The 27,062-nt window shown below is 46.3% G+C and overlaps 1 protein-coding gene across 1 annotated transcript in view; it reads right to left on the bottom strand.

Annotated features, from left to right (window-relative positions):
- Positions 1-14,136: 14,136 nt before the first annotated feature.
- The window catches only part of ATP6V0C (ATPase H+ transporting V0 subunit c), a 30,281-nt gene continuing 17,355 nt past the window's right edge, over positions 14,137-27,062 (bottom strand). The window contains exons 2-3 of the mRNA XM_044979891.1: positions 17,760-17,943; positions 14,137-14,973 (exon numbers count right to left, since the gene is read on the bottom strand). Coding sequence (XP_044835826.1) covers positions 14,769-14,973; positions 17,760-17,943 — 389 coding nt within the window. The 3' untranslated portion in view covers positions 14,137-14,768. The remainder of the gene's footprint in view (positions 14,974-17,759; positions 17,944-27,062) is intronic.

The raw sequence follows: 27,062 nt of genomic DNA on the forward strand, positions 1-27,062 counted from the left end.
ACCTCCTTTCAGAGATCAATGCTACCGCGCCTGTCAGTTCACAAATGTAAATAAATTATTTGGAATTAGGTTGACCAGATAGCAAGTGTGAAAAATCAGGACGGGGGGTGGGGGAGTAATAGGTGCCTATGTAAGAAAAAGCTCCAAAAATCAGGACTGTCCCTATAAAATCAGGACATCTGGTCACCCTATCTGGAATGGCTGCAGTCAGTTCCATGAAAACTCTCCTCTAGCGACCCATCTATGGCTGCTCAGCTCCTGTGGAGATCAGGCCACGGATGTGGGGAGCATTGAATTTGTTTGGTAATTTTGTATTGCCAGAGAGCCAGGGCTATGTAGGGTGGCTATCAGGAAGGGATTTCGCCTGAGGCTGCAGGGGAAGAGCATGGGCTGTTTGGAGAAATTTCTTTTTAAAAGCTTTTTTGATAGGGGATTACTAGGGAGTTGCACACTTCATTACTTCTGTAGGCTGTGCCCAGTGATGAGCTGCCAAAAACTTAACAACCGGTTCCCTATAAAAAGTTCTGATTTAACAACGGGTTCCCTATAAAAAGTTCTGATTTAAGGGATGTTCGTCCACAGTATGTATTTTTGTACCTTTTCTCCATAAGAAATGGCAATGCATTGAATCATTGGAAGTCATACTTAATAAAAAAACATTTGTATAAAAGTTTATTACAATAGAAACAAAGTATTGCTTTATTACATGAATTTAAAATACATTTGAAAAGAAAAAATATATAAAGATGTATGAGTAAGCAAACAATAATAAAGAATTAAATGCCTTTTCTTGTATTTTAAAATATTACATGTGAACTACTTAAGTTATTAAAAAAGTAATATATTTATGTTGAAGTATACAATGCAACAACAAACAACATTTTAAAGAATATTTAAGTACATTTATTACAAATTAGGTAGTAATTTCCAGATGGCTTCTTGATCTTCTCCTATGCAGTCCCCGCAGAGCATACAGCACCTCACCCCCAGCAACACAACACACAGTACACAGCCCTCCTCCTCCTCCCATACACACCATAAGTGACCTGAACTGCACAACCCCAAGTATTATACATCCCTCCTCAGTGCACAACCCCCAGCCCTCACCCACTACTGTGCAGACCTTCTCCCAGCCGCACAACTCCCCTGCTACCCAGCCGCCCTACAACACACAGCTCTGTCTGGCACACACACTATACACAGGTGGTCCCCACTACAGCACTCCCCTAACTAAAAAATGCACAATGCTCTGAGCCGGGGGTTGGATGGGGGAAGGTGGAGTCAAGGGGGGGGACATCCTCATGGGGCAGGGGTCCCCTATAGGGCCTGGGGCAAATTGCCCCACTCACTCTCCCCACCCCAGGTGGGCCCCAAAGCTCACAGCCCCCCCTTACTTTGGTGGCCGCTCAAAGCTGCAGGACAAGCTGGAGGTCCACTGAGCTTCCCAGCTGCCAGCGGCTTGCCACTGCGGCTCTTCGGGGGGAAGGGGGCGGGGGGCATCCTTGTGGGACGGGGGGGGCCTGCAGGGCCCGGGGCAAATTGCCCCACTTGCCCCCCGGGCGACCCTGGAGCTCGCAGCCCCCACTTTGCCAGCTGCTCAAAGCAGCAAGACAAGCTGCAGCTCCGCTGAGCTGCCCAGCTGCCTGCGGCTGGGCTCTGCGGGGGCGGGGGCGGGGGGCATCCTCGTGGGACGGGGGGGCCTGCAGGGCCCGGGGCAAATTGCCCCACTTGCCCCTGGCGACCCTGAAGCACCTAGGGTGACCAGACGTCCCTCCCGGAGGGACTCTCCCCCCGCGCCCTGACTCCGTCCCCTCCTTCCCCTACAGGGGCGAGGAGCCAGCCAGGGTCCCTCCCAAGCCGATAAACTTTACATGGCCGGCTCACGCGGCCCCGAGCCGCTCTCCCCCTCCGCTGCCGGGGTTCGGCTCACGCGGCCCCGAGCCGCTCTCCCCCTCCGCTGCCGGGGTCCGGAGCCCCGCGCCTCTCCCACTCGGCTGCGCTCCAGGTGCGGCTCCTTCCCTGCTAATTTCCCCGGCCCCTGCGAAATGGCTTTTTGGCTCCCCCCACCCCCCATCCCGATGTTTCATTTCTATGATCTGTGGTCACCCTAGAAGCACCCAGTCCCCTCTTACCTTTTGGCGGCCGCTCAAATCATCAGGATGAAGCTGGAGCTCAGCGGAGCTGGCGGCGGGCTGACCACCATGCGGCTCTGCGGGGGGTAGAGGGCAGGGAATCCTGGGAGCTGCTCAGGTGGGAGACAGGGCGGTCCTGCTGGCCACATCCGGCCAGCAGACCAGAGTTGTTCTCACCTGCCTGGCTCTTTAGCATCCGGTTCTCTGTCCCGCGTCTAATTTTAGCAAACGGTTCTCTGTCCGGCGTCTAATTTTAGCAAACGGTTCGCGCGAACCGTTGCGAACCGTCTGCAGCTCACCCCTGGCTGTGCCTCCATCCCACCCCACCAGCCCCCTCTGGTGCCCTCCCATTCCCCTCTATTTCAGGGAACCACCTCCATTTCCTTCCCCCATACCATTGTCTTTGACTCCCCCGCTCCTCACCATGCCAGGGGGTTGGTGTGTTCCTCAGTCCTTCCTCTCCACATACGGGGTCCCCCATTCTCCACCTCCTATGTGCCAGGGGTGTGTGTCTCTTTCATACCTTTCTTCCCCTGTGGATTGGAAGGGACGGGCAGATGGTTGGTGCCATCTCGCTTTCTCTTTGCCTCCCCCACTATGGAGTAGGCTTGGGGGGAGGCAGCACACTCAGATGGAGGAAGGAATGAAGCCTCCTTTACACCCAGGGGTGAAAGTAATTTACAGGACTTACCGGTACTGCCGGTGTGCTGAGGGGGGCGAGGCCTCATCCAGAAGAGGCATGGCCTCAAGCCGAAGAGGATTTAAAGGCCCTGGGGCACTGGCTGTGGCTGGGCGCCCCAGGGCCTTTAAATCAACCAGGGGCTCCCAGCTGAAGAGGTGGCTGGGAGCCCTCTGGGGCAAATTAAAGGGCCCGGGACTCCGGCTGCCACGGGGAACTCTGAGCTTTGCTGGGGCCGGGATTTAAAGGGCCCGGAGCTCCTGCTGCTGCCTGTTGTGATAGGTGCTGTGAAAACACAGCAAAGCCAGTCCCTGCTCCAAAGAGCTGACAGTCTTGGATTTGGAACATCAATACCAAAACCAGCTTGACCTAGAAACCAGACTCATTCAAAAATTTTAAGGACTTAACATCTTTAGCCAAAGAGGCTCTACTCCTGGGGGAATTCTGTGCCACTGTGCATGTGCAGAATTTATACCCTCCACAGATTTCTTTGCTTCCCTGCAGAAAAATGACTTTCTGATGGGGAAGCAAAAGGAAGCCACAAGAATGGTCATGCAACCCTCCCCAGCAGTAAGTCTTGGGTGCCCAGGGCAGCTGGCAGAGAGGTAAATCACTGTGGGGTAGAGGGCAGGACTGGGGAAGACCTAGCTGGTGGCTCCTTCTCAGTGCCAGGCTCAGCTGCTAGTCCAGCTGGGCTGGGGAGGACGGGATTTCCTCTTCCCCTGCACAGCATCCATGGCTGGGTCAGACCCACCCCCAGGTTTCTTCCTCAGCTGCACGAAGCTCAACAAATTCCCCCCTTCTCCCCCCGTCCCCCATTTCCTGCACCCATCACTCCTCAGCTGCAGGGGGAGGGATCCCTGCACAGGAAGCTGATCTCCCATCCACCCAACCCCCATGCATCCAGGCACCCTCATCCCCAGACCCTCCTACCGAGCCTCACCCCCCTGCACTCAGAACCCCCTACGATGAGCCTCACTTCCCCTACACCTGGACCACCCTGAAGAGCCACCCACACCCGGATCCCCACCTCACTGATCCCCAACCAGCTCTACCTGGATCCCCACACCCAGACCCCCCTGCCAAGCTCTATCCCCCTCCACATCCAGCCCCCCCCCCCGAGCCCCAGCCACCTTCACCTGGACCACCTTAACCTGCAGAATCCCATTACTGTTGCACCCAGAACCCCCCAAGAAGGCCCTGTGTATTCAGATCCCCTCCACACCTGGATCCTCCACTAAGCCGCCTGTACCCAGATTGCCCCACACAGAACCCTCTCAACCCACAACTGGCTCCCCCCACACTAAGCCCCTCCACACTTGGATCTTACCTTGCTGAGCCTGCCTGCCCGCACCTGGCAAGCAGGGGCAGGTCCCTGGGGTGTTTCTGCGGCAGGCCTGGTCCTTTCATTGTGTGTCAGTTGTGTGCAGTCTCACCGCTGAGTCTGTGTCCCAGGGGAGCTGCACAGTGATCTCCTACCTCTGTGCAGCCAGTGGCCTGTGCTCACCAGTGCCATGCTGGAGCCTCCACATTTATTTGACAAATAAAATTGGCAGAATTTTAAAATTTTGTGGGCAGACATTGATTTGTACAAATTAAAATGTTCTAATGATTTTTTCCTTAAGTAAATTACCTGACTTTCATCTTAATGATTTCTTGTCTGAAAATTTTTTAAACTTGGGATAAATGTATCAAGGAAAATTATGGGATTCTGCAATGCACAATTATTTGTATTAGGTAAATTAGATAGCAGTTAGTCCTGTGCGCTTCTTAGTCTTTCAAACCAGGATCTTTACTTGAGGGCATTCTGCACCAAAGAATTAAAAATTCCGCACTAAAAAAATAAAATTTTAGCCCATGAAAGGAATACCTGGGGTTTTAAGCTGCAAGCAAGGGCAGTTGGCCCCAAGAATCACTGCAAACTGCTTAAATCATCCTTTAGGGTAGGAATTTGCTACTCATATCCAATTGCTTCAGTTTATTTATTTAATTAATTTATTTAGTTCTTTCGTTTTGTTTATTTGCTAGGTAATCTGCTTTGATCTGTTTGCTATCCCTTATAGTCACTTAAAATCTATCTTTTGTATTTAATAAACTTGTTTTTGTTTTTTCTAAAACCAGTGTGTGGCTATTATAACTTGGGGCAGAAGCTATTGCATATCTCTCTGCACACTGAGGGAGAGGGTGAATTTCATGAGCTTACGCTGTACAGTTCTCTGTGCAGCACAAGATGGAATAATTTTGGGTTTACCCTCCAGAGGGGGTGTGTGCCTGAGGAGCTGGTAAGTGCTCTAGCTGTATAGCCTTCCCATGTTGGGGCTGGTCAGAAAGCCTGTGTGCACTTACAACAGTGGGCTGTGTCCCTATGTGTATACTGATTGAAAGAGCAAGATTGGAGAGCTTAGCAACTTGTCACAGCAATACAGTGTGAGAGGGAGCCCAGGCTGGTGGGTCGGGGGGCTCAGTGGTACCCCAGTTCCAGGCAGCACTCTGGGAGGAACCTATCAGACATCCTGAAAGAGGTGAGAGAGAGGAGGGATAGTCAGCTAAATAAGACCATTGTGTATGTAGGCAGCATCTGACACCCACCGTCTCTCAACCTGGCCTAGCCAGAGCCTGGGCTAACTGTTAATGGATGTTTATCATTTTCTATCTCCTCAGATCCATCTGTTCTATTCTCTCACTCCTACCTCTGCAGGGCTGACTCATGCTACTGTACTCAGAGAATGTCTGAAATACAGGTTCACAGGCAGGCAATCTGCTGTGGTAGAAAGAACTATTTATATCCCCTTTAAAATTGAGCACTCCAGAGCCTGTAGATTCTTTACCAAGGATTGGGGAGGAGTCTCTGTCAGACAATTGTTAAATCAAGATTGATGTTTTGCTAAAACCTCTGCTCTAGGAATTATTTTGGGGCAGTCTCTGGCCTGTGTTATGCAGGAGGTCAGCCTAGATGATCACAATGGCCCCTTCTGGCCTGGGAATCTATGAATCTAACTATACTCCAACTCCTCAACACCTCATCCAAACCCTGAGTCTACAAGGCCCATGCCTGGCAGGTAGGTCAGCATGCTGATGGGGTACATTGCTGGAGCCTGTTGGGGGTAAAGGAAGAACAGGGACTGAATGGTCCCCATAGTTCTCAGTGGTCTGAATCACTAGAGACATCTGCTGGTGCAACACATGAAGGACTTGAACAAGCTTATTCCTGCTTGGGAATGGTCAGTGAGAAGCACCACAGCTGGGCAGTTAGGGGAACTGCACTGGCCAAAATATAAATTCAGAGGCACTCCTTGGAACTTGTTTTTCTTACTGATATTTAACAATTAGTAGATACTCAAAATAAATTACCCTCACCTGGTGTCCTCTGCTTTCTAGTCCTATTGATGCTTGCATAGTTAAATATCAATTACCTACCATGGGAGATGCCTGGCTTTCTAACCCATTAGACCAAAATGTTCGTCATAGGATCACAGCTATGTTTAGTTATGCAGGAGTCATATTAGAGACTTATTATACCTGGTCCTTGTAACCTTTACAAGCTCTTATAAGAAGGTGCAACTGAGTCAGGGGTGGTTAAGTTTTAGGACTTCTCTAGACCAGAGCCTTCAGTTTGCTGTGGGGTTATTTCATATGCAGCCATTACAGATTAAAGTTACTCTCAGCATTTACTATTGCTATTTCCTGTGCAATTTGCTAATATGCTTTCCAATTGCCTAGATATCAACCTGACTGTGAGTATTCCCTGAAGAGTGTAAATGTGGTGGATTTTGCATGCATATCCCCAACTACTTTTAGGTGCTCCTCTAACTCTGCCATACGACCTGTATAAATCTCTCTCTGATGGCTGCAGGATTTTAATATTTGGAAGATAAAACTTAAATAGCTTGAGATGAGAAAATGTTAAAAAAAAAATTCAGCTTGGTCACAGCTCTGAACTGATGTTCTGTGCAGAAGAGTGATAAGTGATGCAGTTTTGCTGCTGGAAATGTGTAATATAGGTCCTGTGCAATTTTAAGACCATTAGTCCAGCAGCAGTTTGGAGATTAGGACTCTGTCTTGCTGTTCTCACTTGGTCTGTTCAGAAGGCTTCAGAAATGTCAGAGAAATAATTTTTCCTCATGCAATTTGGTGCTTCTGGTAGAATTGTGGCATTTTCCACATTTTGCTTTGCCCCTACACCATGCGCGCGCTATGCCCAGGTCTACACTACAGAGTTTTGCCAGCACAACTATGTTGGTCAGTGTTAGAGAGCTTATTCCTTCACTCTCCCACTTCCCTGGTCCTTCTCACATGAACAGAGAGCAACAATACCCGAAGTCAGAAGGTGCAAACAATTCAATGTTTATTGGGGTGAACTTCCAACAAGCTTAAATCCAAGTTCCTTTTTCCTTATTTTTGAATCCCAACTTACTTCCTGTTTGCCCCTAATTTAGACAATAATATTCACAGCTATATCTAACCAATCATTCTACTGAAATTTACATAACCAATCCTAACATATTGTAACATGATTAGCTAACCAATTATATCCCACCACCTTAATTAGTTTACACCCAGCAAAATTAATTATACAGCAGACAGAAACAATCACAAAACCAGACAGAGACCATGCAAATAAACATACAAAACAATAGAGAAGCGAGGGGTTCCCAACTACATCTATAAAGACGTAAGGGTTTCTCAGCTGTGTCTATTGATAAGTGAGTTCTTACCAGACAGAAAACTATTAAACTAAATTTCCTTTTACATCTTCTAGGCTCTTCCCTTTCTCTGGAGGTGATAGATCGGATCACCTTCCTAACAGCCCCCGATTGCCTTATTTCAGTATGACTAAACAGGGCTCAGACTGTCACAGTGAGAGAAGGCCCTTACACAGATTCTTTCTTTTATACCTCTATAACTAGCTAAATAATAAACATATACCTAAATTCTTTAAGTATAGGCCTTTACAGACAGGCTTGAATATCTATATCCTAACAGTCAGGGTGTGAGATTTGATCTCTGACCAACACAGCTGTGTCAGCAAAAGCCCCTAGTGTAGACATATCAGCCAAACTGCAGTTGTGCCAGTATAGCTTATTTTGCTCTGGGGCATGGGGCTGGAATAAACTATGTTAGCAACAGTGCTGCCTCCATGCTAGGGGTGCTTTGCTGGTATAATATATCAGCGTAGCTACACTGGCAAAGCCATCCTAATATAGACTTGGCCTAAATGTACATTGCAACTGGAGGTGTAATTTGCAGCTTGTGTAGCTGCACCTATGCCAGATACTATCTCGCTACCTTTCTGAAAGTAACAGGATATGGCAGCAAGGACTGCACCTGACCCCCTGAATTCATAACCCTCATTACTCACTTGCACTGTGTCCTCATTGCCATTTTTAGCAAGCTCACTTTCTTACTGCTAGTGCAGGTATACCTACACACATTGCACATTACTCTTCTGGGTGCAGTGTAGATGTAGCCAAAGCACACACTTCACCCCAAGAAAGGCACACAAAGCTTGTGCTGGTAGTGGAAAACTTGTCCATTCCATGTCTTAAAATCAACAAAGATTCCAGATTAGCAACTGGAAGGCAGTCACCGCTAATCTGTGGTTATAGGGTATGTGGTCAGTTCAATGAATCCAGACACAAGTCAGCTTTTAGCAAAGAGCTGATTTAACTAACTGGTAACAATCTACACACACTTGATTTCAAGTCAGGAGCAGTTGGTAACAATCTCAAACATGCCTTTGTGAGGAGGCTGTGTTATTCTTTAGATGAAGTAGAGCTTGGTTTTAAGACCTCTAGTTAGGATGGCAATTCTATTACTCCTTGTAATCCAGTCACCTTCAGTACAAGGAGTTACAAATTTTAAATGCAGTAAGTGTTTCTGCATCTTGGCTGAAGGCAGGGCCAGTGGTTAGGATTCTAACCCAGGACATGGGAAACTGGGGTTCAATTCCCTGCTGTGCCACAGATTTCCATGTGACTGTGTGCAAATTACTTTGCCTCTCTGCCTCAATTCTCTTTCTCCACAATGTGATAGCAGCACTGTCTTGCCTTACCTCACAGGTGTGTTGTAAGGATAAATACATTGACTGTGCAGTGTTCAGATACTATACAGATAGGTCCAGATAAATACCTCAGATAGCTGCTGCTTCCTGAGCAAGCTAGTTGAGAAGCTGCAGCCATCCTTAGAGAGGTATTATATATATTGGATTCAGAATGTACAGACCCTCAGGGATTGTCCACGTTGGGAAATGTTTGACACATTAGCTGCATGCATATAAAAGCTGGTTTTGAACCAGTGCAACATAATCTGGTTTGTACTAGTGCAGCACAGCTACCATAGGTGCACAACACGCACTACAGACAAGCCCTCAAGTGGCAGAGGTTCTGCCAGGCTAGCTAAGAGATTCACTTGATAGCCAAGGTAAAAATGGAGGCGATACCACTGTTCTGGTTTTTAAAAGTGGATCATAGCTGAGTCACTAGTAGTCAGTGGAACTGCTTCTACTCCCAGGTTGGGTCTAAATAAAGTTTAGGGACAGATTTGGTTGAAGTTTTGACCAAAAATTAGCTCAAGTTCTACCTTTGAAAATTGGTGAATTTGGAATAATTTAAGGCTAACACTTGAAATATAGCCCCCTCCTTCAGTGATTTCAGCTCTAGGTTTGCTAATCTGGGTTGTCATCTTTGTTGGAGGGTGGGATGTTTTCCAGATGAACTTTCTGTAAGTTTGATTTTAGAAGCTTGTAGAAGTTTCATGAGAAACACATGCAAGTGACAGCCTGTTCTAAATTGGCAGGATAGAAAAGGCTTGGGTTTGCCAAAATTCCTGCAAGGTTTACTTCAGAGCCATCACTGCAGACACTTATTTTAAGATACCTTGGTTAAAACATTAAAGTGGTCCAGGTGGTTAGCTCATTGTCCAGGTGTAAAAGAGTGCATGGGAAAATATCCTACTCCTTGGAGGAGCAGGCTGGAACCTACAGCATGTAGATAATCAGCAACTTGGTGTGGGTTGCACATGTGGGAGCCCTGAACCAGGCTCCTACTGAACAGTTTGGTAGCGACTTCTGACCTGTACCAAACCTGATTCAAAAGGGATAGGTTTTTTTTTTCCCTTGGGAAGCCAGCACACTTTCTACCATAGGGCAAGTAAAGTGAATAGATTGCTCTAGGTCAGGGATCAGCAACCTTTGGCATCATAGGCGGCAGGTTTGTATAATTTTTGGTGGGGCCCAAAATGGTGGTGCCCCCCCCCCCGCTCCAGCCCTGTAAGCCGATATAAAATGAAGCTACAATGGTCAGTGCCACAAGATTACAAGGGTCAATTAAAAGTGGAAAGTCAGAAGCAGCACTTGCCTACTTCAATATACATTTTACCATCACTGTATAAAAATGGTTCCCAATTGTTGATGCAATCTGATTAATTTAAGAGCACATTACAATTAAATATTTCAATTCTCAGTCATTTTAAGACTTTGCCACACACTAGTTTGTCTGTACACCAGTTTCAGACAATCCTTTATAGCAATTTTACTCCAGGTCCTATGTGAAACCAATCAATCACTTCCTCCTCTCACCCATATCATTTTGTTTTAAGCTGTAATCAAAAGTGGCTTCATCTGCTTTAAAAGTCACAGAGCAGCAGCCACAAGTCTGCAGGTCTTAGGGATATTGTCCTAGTCAACTCAGTCAAAATTAATTACAGCCTAGATGGGATTATGGTGAGGGGGCACGGCACGGCCCCCTCCACTCCCCTCCCCCTCCTGAGGTGCTACAGCACCAGCAGCTTGCACTGCTGTTCTGCTGTAGCCCTTAGGCGGCGGCGGCAGCAGCAGCAAGGGAGTGAGACGCGCGCTGTGCGCTCTTTACGTTCAGGCAGGGAAGCTCTGGGCAGGGCCGGCTCTAGGTTTTTTGCTGCCCCAAGCAAAAAAAATTTGGCTGCCCCCCTTCCCAGCCCTGGGCTCCCCCCGTACCCTCCTGCTGCCCTTCTCCACCCCCCAGTAAGCGGTTTGGGGGTTGGAGAAGGGGTAGGAGGTTCCGGGGGCCAGTCAAGGGACAAGGAGCAGGGGGGGTTGGATGGGGCAGAGGTTCGGCGGGGCAGTCAGGGGACAGGCAGCAATTGAATAGGCATGGGAGTCCAGGGGGTTTATCAGGGGACAGGTAGGGGGTGGGGTCCTGGGGGGAAGTTGGGTGGGGTCTCAGGAGGGGGCAGTTGGGGACAAGGAGAAGGGAGGCTTAGATAGGGGCTGGGGTCCCAAGGGGCAGTTGTCTCAGGAGGGGGTAATCGGGGGACAAGGACCAGTGGTGCTTAGATAGGGGGTGGGGGTCCTGGGAGGCAGTTGGGGCAGGGGTCTGGGGAGGGGGCAATCAGCGGCCAGGGGCTGGGATTCAAAGGGCTCTGGGCTCTCTGCCCCTGTGGGCAGCGCAGAGCCCTCTGATTCCCGGCCGCGGCTGGGATTTAAAAGGCTCTGGGCTCCCCGCAGTTGCAGGCAGCCCAGAGCCCTCTGATTCCCAGCCGTGGCTGGGATTTAAAAGGCTCTGGGCTCCCCGCGGTAGCAGGCAGCCCAGAGCCCTCTGATTCCCGGCCGTGGCTGGGATTTAAAGGGCTCTGGGCTCCCCGCAGTTGCAGGGAGCCCAGAGCCCTCTGATTCCCGGCAGCGCCTGGGATTTAAAGGGGCAAAACCTAGCTCCAAATATTGGTGGAGCAGAGCCCCTGATTGTGAATATTCCTGGGGCTTTAGCCCCACAAGCCCATATAAGTTGGTGCCCATGTTTGGCATACGGCCCACCAGGGTAAACCCCCAGTAGGGCAGGCCCTTTTGTTTACCTGCCGCATCTACAGGTTTGGCCAGTCACGGATCCCGCTAGCCACGGTTCACCATTCCAGGCCAATGGGGGCTGCGGGAAGTGGTGCTGGCCGAGGGATGTGCTGGCCATGGCTTCTCGCAGTCCCCATTGGCCTGGAACAGCAAACCACAGCCAGTGGGAGCCGCGATCGGCTGAACCTGCGGATGTGGCAAGTAAACAAACTGGCCTGGGCCAGCCTGCCAGGGGGCTTGCCTTGGTGGGCCACATGCTGAAGGTTTCAGAGTAGCAGCCGTGTTAGTCTGTATCCGCAAAAAGAACAGGAGTACTTGTGGCACCTTAGAGACTAATAAATTTATTTCAGCATGAGCTTTTGTGAGCTACAGCTCACTTCTTCGGATGCATAGAATGGAACACATAGACAGGAGATATTTATACATACAGAGAACATGAAAAGGTGGAAGTATGCATACCAACAGGAAGAGTCTAATCAATTGAGATGAGCTATCATCAGCAGGAGAAAAAAAGCTTTTGAAGTGATAATTAAGATAGCCCATTGGCCAAACCGGACAGTCTCTATGCAAAAGAATAAATGGACACAAATCTGACATCAGGAATCATAACATTCAAAAACCAGTGGGAGAACACTTCAACCTCTCTAACCACTCAGTGACAGACTTGAAGGTGGCAATTTTGCAACAAAAAACCTTCAAAAACAGACTCCAAAGAGAGACTGCTGAACTCAAATTAATATGCAAATTAGATACAATTAACTCAGGCTTAAACAGAGACTGGGAATGGTTGGGTCATTACACTAATTGAATCTATTTCCCTATGTTAAGTTCTCCTCACACCTTCTATGGGTCATCTTAATTATCACTTCAAAAGTTTTTTTTTCTCCTGCTGATGATAGCTCATCTCAATTGATTAGACTCTTCCTGTTGGTATGCATACTTCCACCTTTTCATGTTCTCTGTATGTATAAATATCTCCTGTCTATGTGTTCCATTCTATGCATCCGAAGAAGTGAGCTGTAGCTCACGAAAGCTCATGCTGAAATAAATTTGTTAGTCTCTAAGGTGCCACAAGTACTCCTGTTCTTTATGCTGAAGGTTGTGGATTCCTGCTCTAGGTGGTGGGGTACTAGCAGCACCACACTGGGCCACAAGGGGGTGCTCAGGACTGCCTGCACCTTTACATGAGGAAGGTGCCTCAAGTGATGTAACTCAGGATAGGAGTTAACTAGTGATACTCAGACTGCAGTGGTTCAGGTATCATATTATCAACATTGCCCTAAAGAGCTACAGTTGTGAGACTTCATTGGTTCATTTAGTGTAGTGCTATAGACTCATTCAAAAAAGGACAGGGACATATTTAGCTTTTTATATATTTTGCTGTGAGACTATAACTGATAAGATACTTAATCAGTTACAACTGGTTATGATAGTAAAACACTTGATTTAACAATGTGCTGCAAAGACATTAAAGAGCCACTTGCAGCTCATGAGCCTGTTTGAGGATCACTGATCTACATTCTTCACCAGTAGAAGCAATTACAAGAGCTTGTCTTAGGGCAAGACACAATAAGGAAGTAGCTGAAGACTTTGGCTCAGTTTGAAGAAGTCTCACATATATGCTCTTTGAAAGCTGCTTCCACAGCATAAGAACATAAGTGCAGCCATACTGGGTCAGACCAAAGGTCCATGTAGCCCAGTATCCTGTCTGCAGACAGTAGCCAGTGCCATGTGCCCCACAGGGAATGAACAGAACAGGCAATCAAGGGATCCATCCTGCGCGTTCCCAGTATGAATGGGGAAGTCATTCCTGCCACCCCCCACAGAAGCATGCAGAATAATCAGTAAGCTACCTGGTGATATTTCTACATAGCAAAGAGTGAACCATGGATAGTCTGTTTAAGGGCTATTGCTGCCCTCTGTTAAGTGGTTGTTTTGAGAACTCAAGCACAGACAATTGTTCTCTTGGCATGTACTGTGTTTTATCATCCATTTTTAGGCTCAGGTTTACAGCAGAAAAAACTACATTGAAGTGGCTTGCACACTGGGAAAGTAGAAGGATGATGCTTCAATTGCTAAGTAGGGCTAGTCCTGCACCCTTTCCATTGCACCTGCACCAAGTAAGCCACAGCCATGACCTAACAGTGGGACTGATAACTGGGCCTTCAGCACACTCAATATCCTGTTAGCTCTGACTTAATATGTAGCAGGTTGGAAGGACTGAGTGCATGCAGCATTGCTCTAGCCCAGTGCTTTCAGAGTGCCCAGCCATTAGGTAAGAGCTTGTGATCCTTGGTAAGAGGATATATTGCTCCTTTCATGTACAAGCTTTATTTGATGCACTGCAGCATTAACTCTTCCATTACTATAGGCTCAATCGTATTGGAATCCTGCCTGCACCCATGATTCAGACTGTGTTGGAGGGGAAGGGAGGAGAGATGTTTAGGAGGTGGAATGCAGGCCTGTTTCACATGATTTAAAATAAACCACAAGATCTGCTACAGTAGTGTAGTGGAGGAAGTTTTATTTGGAAACTTTGTATAACTGCAAACCCCAACACTGGGTGCACGACTGATGCCAGAGCATAAATTTTACTACTGGAAAGATGGGTGTTGGACATTTGCTGTCTAAGTAAAAGACAAACAATTCTCACACTCCAATACCAGGACACTACAGCAATCTTTAGAATCGAGTTACATCCAAGGAATTCTCTGCACTTACAATTAACCCCACAGTGCAATAATCTACATGTATGATTAATATATATAGCATGGGAAATTGAAAATTCTTGCTCCATAATGTATGAACATGTCAAGTCTTTTATAAATAAACATCCAGTGAAGAGAAAAAATTACATTTCTAGTTCCTATTTATACATAAAGTACTCTAAATGGCAAATGGGTGGAAAGTTGCACATAGGCCACACCAAGCCCTGAAGCAAGTTTCGGGCAGCCCATCCAGTTTAATATTGAAGTACACACAGGACAGACAAGTCACTAACATTCATTGCGCATTTACAAGAGATCCACTACCAAATTAAGACAACTGTACACATTGTTGAGACCATTTTCATTCTGGAGCTTGTTTGTTTTAAATGTGGGTTTGTTTGTTTAATTCTTTATATCATACTCTGTGGTGTTTACTTTGTGGAAAGGATCAGGGCAACAATGAGGCCATAGAGACCCAAGACTTCAGCGAAGATCAAGATCAGGATCATTCCCACGAATAACCTGGGCTGTTGTGCTGTCCCCCGTACACCTGCATCACCCACAATGCCAATGGCAAAGCCAGCAGCCAGACCACTGAGGCCCACACTCAAGCCAGCACCCAGCTGAAGGAAGCTCCTGCAGATAAAGAATGAGACAAGTTTAGTGGTGAATGATAGATCTCAAGTTCAAGGGCTGGGTCAAAAAAGTAACTGCCATTTCTCTGCAGAAACAGCACTTACACCACCACTTTTGAAGGGGGAACTACACCCTCCTAAAGGGATAGATATTCCATCACAACCTCAGTTGGGAAGTTCAACTGTACACCTAGCTTTATCTCCCACTATACATGCAGGTATAATCTTGGAAGACTGATGTTGAACATAGTTGGGAATCTCATGTTCTCAGGGTCTGAGAATGCAGAACCTAACAGGACATCAAGCCCATATACTACTATCTGGAAGCATGCTTCTGAAAGAGCATTAGTAATTTAGTCAGAGGCAGTTCCAAATACTGGCAGCACATGAAGCTATGCAAGAATCAAACTGTCCATTAAACATTCAAGGCTCTGGCAACTATAGCTGTGCATGTGTTTTCTAGGCAGTTGTGTACAGTAAGGAGTCATTTTGGTATTAAGTTCTATTCCAATATAAGTGTTTGCCATACGATGCTGCACAGCTACAACTTTGAGTTGTTTAATCCTGTTTGTCAGGCCAACTCTGAAGAATAAAGGTAGAGCATAATTTCACTTGCTTCTGCTGATGGACAGCATAGCACAGTAACTCCTGCATTGTGATGCAGCCATTTCTAGAATCAAGGGGTTTAACACTATCACACTGGACAGTTGAGGACTGCCAGTCCCTCATTAACTTGCATAGAGATGGTTTCCCAAACTAAGAGTGATTAAACATATTCCTAATTTGTTAGGGCAGAAGAGTTGCCACTTGATAGGGTACCTGCCTTCATTTCAGTATGCTTGTTACCCAGTTAGGATTAAGACATTTTAGTGGACAGACATTTTAGGAAGTTACAGCATTACAGGTGTTACTGCCATATTAAGCCAGTCTGTTGGGCTGTCAGTTATTGTTACAGGCTGCTGTGTCTTAGGCTAGTTCCAGCCCTTCTTGGGAAGCTTGGAAGAGATTGGATTTTAGACTGCTCCAGGTGCAAAAAGGCAACTGTTGAGAGGTTAGCATAGCTAAAGAATTTACCAACATGCTGGCATGCTCTGAAAGGAGCAGCAACTTGTATTATTCACAAACATCTCCCGGGTAACTGGTGCATACCAAAGCTCAAATTTTGTGTATTTGACCAGCCTAATTAAGTTAGCACAGCTTGTAAAGGGTATGGATTTTAAACAGTCTTTGTTTAATCAGGAGCTGTACCATAAATAGGGGACTCTAAGTTCTTCTCACTGGCTGAGGATCCCTTTCTTGAACTGCTTATGGGCCATAGTGAGACAGCTTTAAATGCCAGTAATATATGAAGAGAAACAGAATGGCAAGGTTGTATGACCATGTGTGACATTACAGCCTATATGATTTTATAAAAATATGCTAATGAGTGAATATAATGTAATGAGAATGTGTGCCATGCAAAAGGTCTCTATAAGCTTTGTAATGACGGCTTATAAATCTACAGTGTGATCATCCTATTTGTATGAATGTAACACTTGTATCTGAAACTAGATATATGAAATATAACTGAGGGCCTATTGTAATTATGCAGAGTGTGGGCCATTAATGGTGGTTTGGAATCTTGATGACTCCCATTAACCAGGGCAATTCACTGGATGACTGTTTGCAGGCAGGCTTTCCTGCGAGTCAGGCTGGGAGAAATGAAGGCTTGAAGTGACATGTGATCATGTCACCTGAACTGGAATCCATTTTTAACCTGGTGTCTTTCCATGGAAAAGGAGGGGGTGGGAACCCAGAGAGGGAAAAAAGGATTCCTGCCTTATGCAAAAGATATATAAAGGGATGGAACAGAACAAAGGGAAGAGAGGAGCCATCATGAAGAATCCCCTAGCTACCACCTGAGCTGGAACAAGAGCTGTACCAGGGGGAAAAAAAAAATTATGCCCAGGCCTGGAAGGTGTCCAGGCTGAGGAAAAAAACAACTTACTGAAGCATCTAAGGGTGAGATTATCTGTATTCAGTTTGATTAGACAGATGTGTTTTATTTTGCTTGGTGACTTACTTTGTTCTGTCTGTTACTACTTGGAACCACTTAAATCCTACTTTCTGTATTTAATAAAATCGATTATTAAGTCAGAGTATGTCTGAATACCTGGGGGAGCAAACAGCTGTGCATCTCTCTATCAGTGTTAGAGGGCGAACAATTTATGAGTTTACCCTGCATAAGCTTTATACAGGATATAATGGATTTATTTGGGTTTAGACCCCATTGGGAGTTGGGTATTTGAGTTTTAAAGACAAGCACACTTCTGTAAGCTGCTTTCAGGTAAACTGGCAGTTTTGGGGCAAGTAATTCAGACCCTGGGTTGGAGCAGATGGGCATGTCTGGCTCAGCAAGACAGAGTGCTGGAGTCCTGAGCTGGCAGGGAAAACAGGAGTAGAGGTAGTCTTGGCACACCAGGTGGAAGCTCCCAGGGGGGTTTCTGTGATCCAACCCGTCACACCATGTATTGAAGCTCTCCATTGTGCATCATGCACTGAGTTCCTAATAGGACAGGTCCAAAGTTCAGATCTACTTTCCACTGATTGTTACATGATTACAAGCTATTCTATAGCTATAAAATGCTCTAGGTACTTCATTGCCCTTATCACCACAGATTCCAAGTACTCCATAGCAAGTGGCTTCCCTGCAGTAGTGTTTAAGTGGTACCTAGTCATTTGACAAGGGTCAAGAGTTTCAGATTAACACTCCCAACACTGCTATTGACAGGTGTAGCAAAAACTTACTTGAATAGTGTGATGCCAGGTGCAAGGGAGTTGGCAATAAGGACTGCCACTACCAGGCCATAGATAGCTATAATACCCGCCATGACAACAGGGATGATTGACTTCATGATCAGTTCAGGCCTCATGACAGACATGGCTGCAATACCTGTGCCACTCTTTGCTGTTCCATAAGCAGCTCCCAAGGCTGGAAGAGAGGAAAACAGTGTTAGTGGTATCCCTAGACCATATGGATTTATGAGACCATGGTTTTCTATGCTATTGTACCCTAAGTTGCACAGAGCTTTGCTAGTAGGTAGGTAAACTGGCACCAGCTTCAGCAAATATTTCCCTGATCTCCCATTTGGTGGGAAATGCTGAAGTAGGAATGACTTGCTCAAGGTAACAATAAGATTAGACTTCTTACAAATTGAGCCTGTTCCACCCATCACACACTGTAGCTAGGCTATGAGGCTAGTTAGCCTGATGTCCCAAGCATATGCTGTGTTATCTGGAAACTGCTATTTCCTACATTTAAGAAAGTCTAGTTACAGGGCATGGGCTCAAACATGGGCATAGTCAGTGTTCTGTTCCTTTTGATTTACTGCTTAACTTAGCACCTCTAGAATTAAGACATCACCATGCGTAAGGTTTGAATCAATTTCTCCTCCACAGTGCATTTAGTCAGGCTACCAGCCTTCCCCCCCCCAAGCAATGACAGTGAATTAAGTCTCTCAGCAACTACAATTGAGCCTGTGTTGAGTTAACAAGCAGCAGTAAATCAGACCTCACTGTATGGTCATTGCAACCTGATGGTTAAACAGGTTTGGATGAGGTTTCAGTAGAAGGGCATTAGGAAGCAGTTACAGGGTGCTACACATCTATAATTACTTAAGTGTGTCTAGGAAGGCACTTAGATTAATGCCAGAGGTATACTAAAAAAAGTATCCTGTGTAGCTCTGCAGCTTGAAAACTTTGTAGACACCCTTCCTCTTCAGGATTTTTGACTGCCATAATGTATTTCCCCTTTACAGAGTAGTAGTCTTCAGCTGTTTCAACAGTGCACACAATTGAAGAGTCTAACCCACACTGCAGGAAATCTAGCTGCAGGAAAGTTAACTTAGCTAATTCACATTAGACTATTACACTCAATTTTAAAGGTTGCCCAAATATGATGATCTGGATCTCTGCCAAGGGGAAGCTTACTGCAAGTCAGGGTGTTATCTGCATTGCCCCAGACACCTGTTCAGAGAAGTGAAACCACACTACTAGTGTTTACACAGGATGATGCAACTGAAGCAGTTGTGCTTAGAAATGTAAGGATTTTTATGGTTTCCTCTTGAAGTGAGAAACTGTTATAGAGCAAGTGTCTGCAACAGCAGGCTATTTGTACAGAGGCTTATAGGAATCACATGATGTTTACAGACAAGAAACAGTTGCTGTCTAGGTAACTATTCACTATTTAAATTCCCTGACTGATTCAGGCTGCCTTACATCTCCTGTCAGGTGCTGACAGCTGTTGGTTCTTTTTACTGCTGCTCTGTTAAGTGCAACTAGTTATTCAAAGACAACCCATGGGGTAATAAGATGCAAATGTGGGACATCTTCCTGGTATTCACTTAGTGCCTTGGTAAGTCCATGATTCTGGGTTAGGCCTCCCCACACTCCAGCTTCTTTTGTTGACTCTTAACTAACCTAGGAGCTTCTCAGGACATGATCTCAGTACAACAGAGCTTCTGAATAAAGGACTTCAAATAAAGCACTTTTCTACTTTCAGAGGGCTGGTACTTTAGTGAAATTCTTCATGCTTCAGTACAGAGGCAGGTTTAGGCAACAGCTATGCTGTAGAGTGGTTCAATACTTCAAGAAGGCCAGTGAGTTGTTACAGAACATCTTTCACATTTGTCATTAGATGAAAGTTCTACTTTATTCTTTGTAATATTTCTTACAAGTTACAGAAATGTAAAATTCAGCCCAGGGCTTCAGTTATCATAAATTGAGATATACAAATTGACAAAGGAGTGGTCTAGTTTTGAAGAGTCTATGTAGTCTACAGTAATTTAGTTCATACCATCTTTTAGTCTGTAAGGCATAACCTACAACTTCAAAACAATCATAGAATCATAGATTAGGGTTGGAAGGGACCTCAGGAGATCTAGTCCAACCCCCTGCTCAAAGCAGGACCAATCCCCAAATCCCTAAATGGCCCCCTCAAGGATTGAACTCACAACCCTGGGTTTAGCAGGCCCATGCTCAAACCACTGAGCTATCCCTCCCCAATGCTAAGTTTAATTATGTAATATCCAAAAGGAATTGGCCCCCAGTCTCAACTAACTAAGTTTGTGCCTTCTACCAGCAAACTCAGAAAGATACTATAGTCCAGGGGTAGGCAACCTATGGCACACATGCAAAAGTGGCATGCAAGCTGATTTTCAGTGGCACTCGCACTGCCTGGGTCCTGGCCACCAGTCCAGGGGGCTCTGCATTTTAATTTAAATTTTAAAATGAAGCTTCTTAAACATTTAAAAAACCTTATTTACTTTATATACACAGTTTAGTTATATATTATAGACTTGCAGAAAGAGACCTTCTAAAAACGTTAAAATGTATTACTGGCATGCAAAACCTTAGAGTGAATAAATGAAGACTCTGAACACCACTTCTGAAAGGTTGCTGACCCCTGCTATAGTCCATAAGGGCTGGATACCAAGCTGAAGTCTGATTAGGAAAACACCAGGCAACTAGACATTATGAACTTGTTCAGCCTTTGCTTCCAAATTCTTCATCACTGCATTTGACATTCTTGGTTTAGCAAGCATCAATACTCCTAGAAGTGTTCTAGGCAGGCTATAAGATGAACCTTGAGTCTTGCTGGGCATTGAGTCCAAGATTTAGATACTGTCCTAAAAAGATATGCTCTAGTAATTTTGGGGACATACTGTAGCCTGCATTAGAGACCTTGGGACCATTTGATCCTAAAGTCTAACTGACCTTTGAATCTAGCTAGGATAGTTGGTTCCTGATAGACCCAGACAGCTATACCACCACTTAACATTTGTATTTTAATGCAGGAAGTCAGCAATATTGTAACTAGTTACTTAGACATGTAAATTCTGACCATCCCCTACCCAGGCATAGTTGTAATAGGTTTTTGCTTCAGACGTCAAATCATAGTTACACCACTAGGTTTCTAGTTGCCTTAGGATACAATCGGAGAGCCTCAAAATTAAGGCATTTCTAGAACCATGCTATGTTATGATTTTAGGATACATTCCTCCCTCCCCCCGATGAAAATAATTTGTAGCTTTTTGCAGAAGCATGGAGAAGAGAAGCACTGACAGCGAGTCAAAGGTTTCTGTAGTTTCAACCTGCTAACAAGATCAGTTTCCCCACATGCCATATTCTTATAATCACAGAAGCACTAAAGAATCCTCTCATGTGAGTATTGACGCATACTATTGTTTGAAGTTGTGCTTTTGAAAAGCATGTTTTAGTTATATGGACAGGAACTAGTCAGATTCTTGCTACTGTAGTGATAAGGGGTTTAGATATAATCAGCCCTCAGCTGATAGAAAAATTCTACACTGGTAGGATGTAGTAAGCTAGAGTATTTAGTTTAGTGTATTCAAAACTGGATTCTGATTTTGGCACGCCTTAGGAGATGGCACAACTTTCTGCTGAGACTGAGAACATAACAGCTATACTGGGTCAGACCAATGGTCCAGCTAGCCCCAGTATCCTGACAGTGGCCAGTGCCAGGTGCTTCAGAGGGAGTGAACAGAACAAGGTAGTTATCAAGTGACCCATCCCCTAGTCTTAGCTTCTGGACATCAGAGGTTGAGACGTAGAGCATAGGGTTGTGTCCCTGAGCATCTTGGCTAATAGCCACTGATGGACATATTCTTCATAGACTTGGGTTTATAAAAAACCCTAGCTACGTTTTTGGTCTTCACAACATGCCCTGGCAATGAGTTCCACAAGTTGACTGTGCACTGGTGTAAGGAAGTACTTCAATTTGTTTTAAGCCTGCTGTTTATTAACCTCATTGGGTGAGCTGATTTTTGTATTGTGTGAAAGGGTAAATGTTTCCTTATTTGTCCCCCCCTCCCCCCCCCCCCCCACACACTTAGACATCATATTCCCCCCCTTAGTCAATATTTTAAGGGGAGCAGTCCAGTCTTTTTAATCTCTCCTTGTACAAAAAGGCTTCCATATCCCTAATCATTTGTTGCTCTTCTCTGCACCTTTTGCAATTCTATTTTGAGATAGGGCACCCAGAATGGCATGCTCTATTCATAGTGTGGGTGTACTGTGGATTTATATACTAGCATGATGATTGTCTTATCTATCCCTTTCCTAGGATTGTAGTAGCAGTCAAAGCTGATACACTGAGCAGATGTATCACCTGCAAGCTTTGTTTACCCCTTAAGATCACTGTTTACTCTTTGTCCAGATCTAGGAATATGTTGAAAAGTAAAGGTCTTGTTACAACTCCTTGGGGGACCCTATTTTGCTCTCTATTGTGAAAATGGACCATTTAATTCCTACCCTTTGTTTCCTGCCTCAACCAATTAGCTATTAGTGAGCTATGAACCCTTCCTTCTTATTCCATGACAGCTTATTTTGCTTAAGAGCCTTTGATGGGGGACCTTGCCAAAGGATGTCTGAAAATCCAAGTACTATATCAACTGGATCAAAACTTGCTGAGATTCTCAAAGAATTCTAATAGACTGAGGCATGATTTCCTTTTACAAAGCCACATGGACTCGCCAACATCTATTGATCTATGTCTGATTATTCTGTTTCTTACTATAGTTTCAACCAGTCTCCCTGGTACTGAAGTTAGACTTACTAGTCTAATTGCCAGGCTTGCCTCTGGAGCCTTTTTTAAGAACAGCAATATATATATATATATTTTTTTTAGCTATCCTCCAGTCATCTAGTACAGAAGCTGGTTTAAGTGACAGGTTACATACCAGAGTTATGAAACTGCAGAACATTTGAGTTCCTTCAGAACTCTTGGGTGAATTCCACCTGGTCCTAACACCCCTTTATATGGGATGGCAGAAAAGGAGTACTAAAGTTACAGATACACTCACTAGCTTGCCAGTCAAGACTTCCCACTGAGTTTCTCAGCCATTGTGTGGCTTAAGAATGTGCTGATCTTGTAGAAGTCCAATTATGTTTTCTGCAATGCAGTGCACAATTCCAGCAGGAAGGCAAAAGCACAGCTTATTCTGGAGAAGTTGGGGAACTCTGATGACAAATCAGCCAAGTTTACTTTGGAATTATACTCAAATTGTAAAAGAGACTGGTCCATCTTTCTGTATACTGAAAGAATCTGAATGCAAGTCACTCAGCATTGGTTCACTGATTCAGCAACAATTAGGCCAATTAATTTTCTTGGAGGGGGGAACCAATGCTTTGACTGCAAGCTGGGGTCAAGGCTTGTCTAACCATTCAAGTTATTGAAAGATTCTGGAGTGCGTCAAAACTAATCCAAAATAGGGAACACAAGTGACCAGATTTAGTATGTAAACCAGACCCCACACAAGGAACTTCTGTAATGTATTACCACTGGCAGTAAAACTGTACAAGCCACTTGCAAGCCTGTGCTTTAATGCTAGACACAAGTTGCCTAAATATCACTCAGTTTACAGCAGTTGTTTCGGGTTGATTAGATAATTGACTTACAACTGCTTAAAGTGCTTTTTGCAGGCAGCCTGACCACCAGGCCTTCACTGGGACAGATTAATGGAATTTTGGGCCCTACACCTATGAGAGTCAACTGATGCAAAGATATTTTAGAGGCGAGATGCACAGGTGCTGACTTTCTAGTGTGCTGGGGGTGCGTGACCCCTGGCTCTACCCCAACTTCAACTATTCCCCCAAGGCCCCACCCTTCCACATCCCTGCTCTGCCCCCCTCACTCCCAAAGCCTCCTGAATGCCACAAAACAGCTGACTGTGACAGGCAGGAGGTGTGGGGCTGGAGGGGGAAATGCTGATTTGCAGGGCCTGACAGTGGGTGCTCAGCACCCATCATTTTTTTTCTCCTATGGGTGCTCCAGCCCCAGAGCACCTATGGAGTCTGCACCTATGGTGAGATGCAATATTGAAGTTTTTCCTCTCCTACACATTTGAGATGGAATAAGTTCCATCTACACTAGGTATTTTTCACTGCTTGGTGTGAGCCATGAGAGTCTGCATTTTGAAATAATCAGATAACTGTTTCCCACAGCTGTTTGCAACCCCAGAGTATTGAACCTAGAAGTGAAAGTAACTACTGTAAACTGTACCATGTCCAACAGGCACATGACTAGGATTAAGTTTAGAGGAGCTGTCAGTTTTCTAGTTCTTTTTTCTACACCTTCCTCTTCCAGTCTTCCCAGGGAGATTAAAGTAGGAACTCTTCCTAAAAACTAAAAAAGCAATACATCCTATTGCTGTATGATAAGTCCACACATAGGGGAAAGCAAGAACTATATAAAAGCTTGAAAGATTTCTGTCTTTATAACAGCATTAAGTAGAAGGTAACATTTTAGAAAAAAATGTCAGTCTGGCCTGGACAGACTTTTTGCATCTTCTGCAGGAAAGCAGTATTGTAGCTTCTAGGAATGAGGAAGAGTTCACAGTGGACAGCCAAATATGCTTTTCTGTTCCTACAAGTCTGAGGATCTATTTAGAACATTTCTGTATTTGAACAGTTTGGCAATGTTTTTCTCCTGGAAGCTAGTTTTGCAACACAGCTTTGTCAACTGCTTTGTTCAGTTCTCATAGCTAACTCATCTGTTGCTGCAGACCTTTTACAGGGCTGTTTAAGATTTCAGGGATGGGTTGGGCAAAGCCAGAGTTCTAAAGCAGAATAAGGTAAGAAATAAAACCACACTGTATTATCCACACACTGTGGACACTGGTCAGAGGAATGCTGAGGAACAAAAAAGATGTTAGGGTAAAGGTATTTCAAGATCTGGGGCCCTAGGCATGGCCCTGAAGTCACTCAAATCTCAAAATTTTAGCTCATTTCTAATGTCTTCCAGCCTTTGCAGTGAGACCTAATTGATGCAGCAGTGTTTGCTGAGGTCTGCAGATTGGAGATACCATCACTGAGGGAATGGGGGAGACCAATACTTCCCTTCCATTGAGATGGAATGGAACCTCTGACCCTGCCAATGCCATCCTGGCAGGACTGTGTAGCAGCTGAAGTGAAGAAGGTCCAGCCCACCTCAGCACCTTAGCTCTAGAGTGGGTATCTGGGACACCCTTGCTGCTATCCCTACTTTTGGTGGGGGCACTCCCTGTTGCCATCCTTGCTGCTCCTGATGAAAGGTGGTCCCATACTGCTGTCCTTGCATCTTTGGAAGGAGCCTCTGCCACTCCAAATGGGTATGGCTATCCCATGAGACAGCCTTACCTCATCTCCCTGCCATGCTGTAGCAGGCCTAGGGCCAGACTGCGCCTTAATCTGCATATCACCTTTTATGATTCATGGCCAGGGGAGTGGTCTGTGCCATTTGCTTTTTGATGCATATGCAAGAAGGGTATTCTTGAGAGTTTCAGATTAGAAATTCAGGTCCTGGCTATATGGAAGATGACTTCAACTTGCAAAGTCAGGAACTTGGAATGATTCCAGCAATTGGGGGGGGGGAGGGATGGGGAAGATAGTATTTTTAGTCAGACTTTAGAACAGGGGTCTCAAACTCAAATGACCCCGAGGGCCGCATGAGGACTAGTGCATTGGCCCGAGGGCCGCATCACTGACACGCCCCCTTGCTGCCCCTGGCCCCACCCCCAATCCACCCCTTCCATGAGGCCCCGCCCCTGCCCTGTCTCTTCTCCACCTCCTCCCCTAAGCGCGCGCAGTTTTAATAAATACCGTATTGTTCCGAGTATAGGCCGCTCCTGATTATAAGCCGCACCCTTAAAGTTTGGTGCTATTTTAAAAAAATTAAATTTTTAACTTTTTTTAACTTAAAGAAAATCTCAGCCGCGGCCGGGACTCAGAGGGCTCTAGGCTGCCCGCCGCGGCGGGGAGCCCAGAGCTCTTAAAATCCCAGCCGCGGCCGGGAATCAGAGCGCTCTGGGCTGCCCGTGGCGGCGGGGAGCCCAGAGCGCTCTGATTCCCCGCCGCCACAGGCAGCCCAGAGCGCTCTGATTCCCGGCCACGGCTGGGATTTTAAGTATTTTTATTGTTTTTTTTTTTAAATTCCTGATTATAGGCCGCACCCCTAATTTAAAGACTTAAATTAGGGGAAAAATGTGCGGCCTATACTCGGGACAATACGGTATATACACTCAGTAATGCACCTCACTCAAAGGACAAAACACGCACTTAGATTTACTGCCTAAGGCTCTGGGAGGGAGTTTGGGTGGGGGAGGGGGTCTGGATGCAGGCTCTGTGCTCGATGCAGGCTCCGTGCTCGATGCAGGCTCCGTGCTCGATGCAGGCTCCGTGCTCGATGCAGGCTCCAGGCTGCGGCAGGGGGTGGGGGTGCAGGCTTTGGGACGGAGTTTGGGGATAGGAGGGAGTGCAGGGGTGAGGGCTGTGGGGCTGAGGGTGAGGGGTACATGATGCAGGAGGGGGCTCAGGGCTAGGGAAGAGGGTTGGGCTGTGGGGTGAGGGCTGTGGATGAGGGGTTCATGATGCGAGGGGGCTCAGGGCTAGGGAAGAGGTTTGGAGTGTGGGGTGAGGGCTGTGGATGAGGGGTTCATGATGTGGGGGCGCTCAGGGCTGGGGCAGAGGATTAGGGTGCGGGGGGATGAGGGCTCTGGCTGGGGCTGAGGATTAGGGTGCAGGGGGATGAGGGGTTCATAATGTGGGGGTGCTCAAGGCTGGGGCTGAGGATTAGGGTGCGGGGGGATGAGGGGTTCATGATGTGGGGGCGCTCAGGGCTGGGGCAGAGGATTAGGGTGCGGGGGGATGAGGGCTCTGGCTGGGGCTGAGGATTAGGGTGCAGGGGGATGAGGGGTTCATGATGTGGGGGCGCTCAGGGCTGGGGCAGAGGATTAGGGTGCGGGGGGATGAGGGCTCTGGCTGGGGCTGAGGATTAGGGTGCAGGGGGATGAGGGGTTCATGATGTGGGGGTGCTCAGGGCTGGGGCTGAGGATTAGGGTGCGGGGGGAATGAGGGCTCTGGCTGGGGCTGAGGGTTTGGGGTTGGAGAGGCTCAGGGTAAGGGCAGCCTGCCTTGCCAGTACTGGCGGAGGGCAGGCACTAGGACCCTGCAGCAGCAGACAGCAAATCTGCTGGGAGCCCTCCGGGCAGCAGGCAGGGGAGAGGCACGCTGCGTTCTGTCAGGCAGGGACGCAACACAATGCGGCGGAGGGGG

This window comes from Mauremys mutica, chromosome 11 (assembly GCF_020497125.1).
Source record: "Mauremys mutica isolate MM-2020 ecotype Southern chromosome 11, ASM2049712v1, whole genome shotgun sequence".
NCBI classification, from domain to species: Eukaryota; Metazoa; Chordata; order Testudines; family Geoemydidae; genus Mauremys; species Mauremys mutica.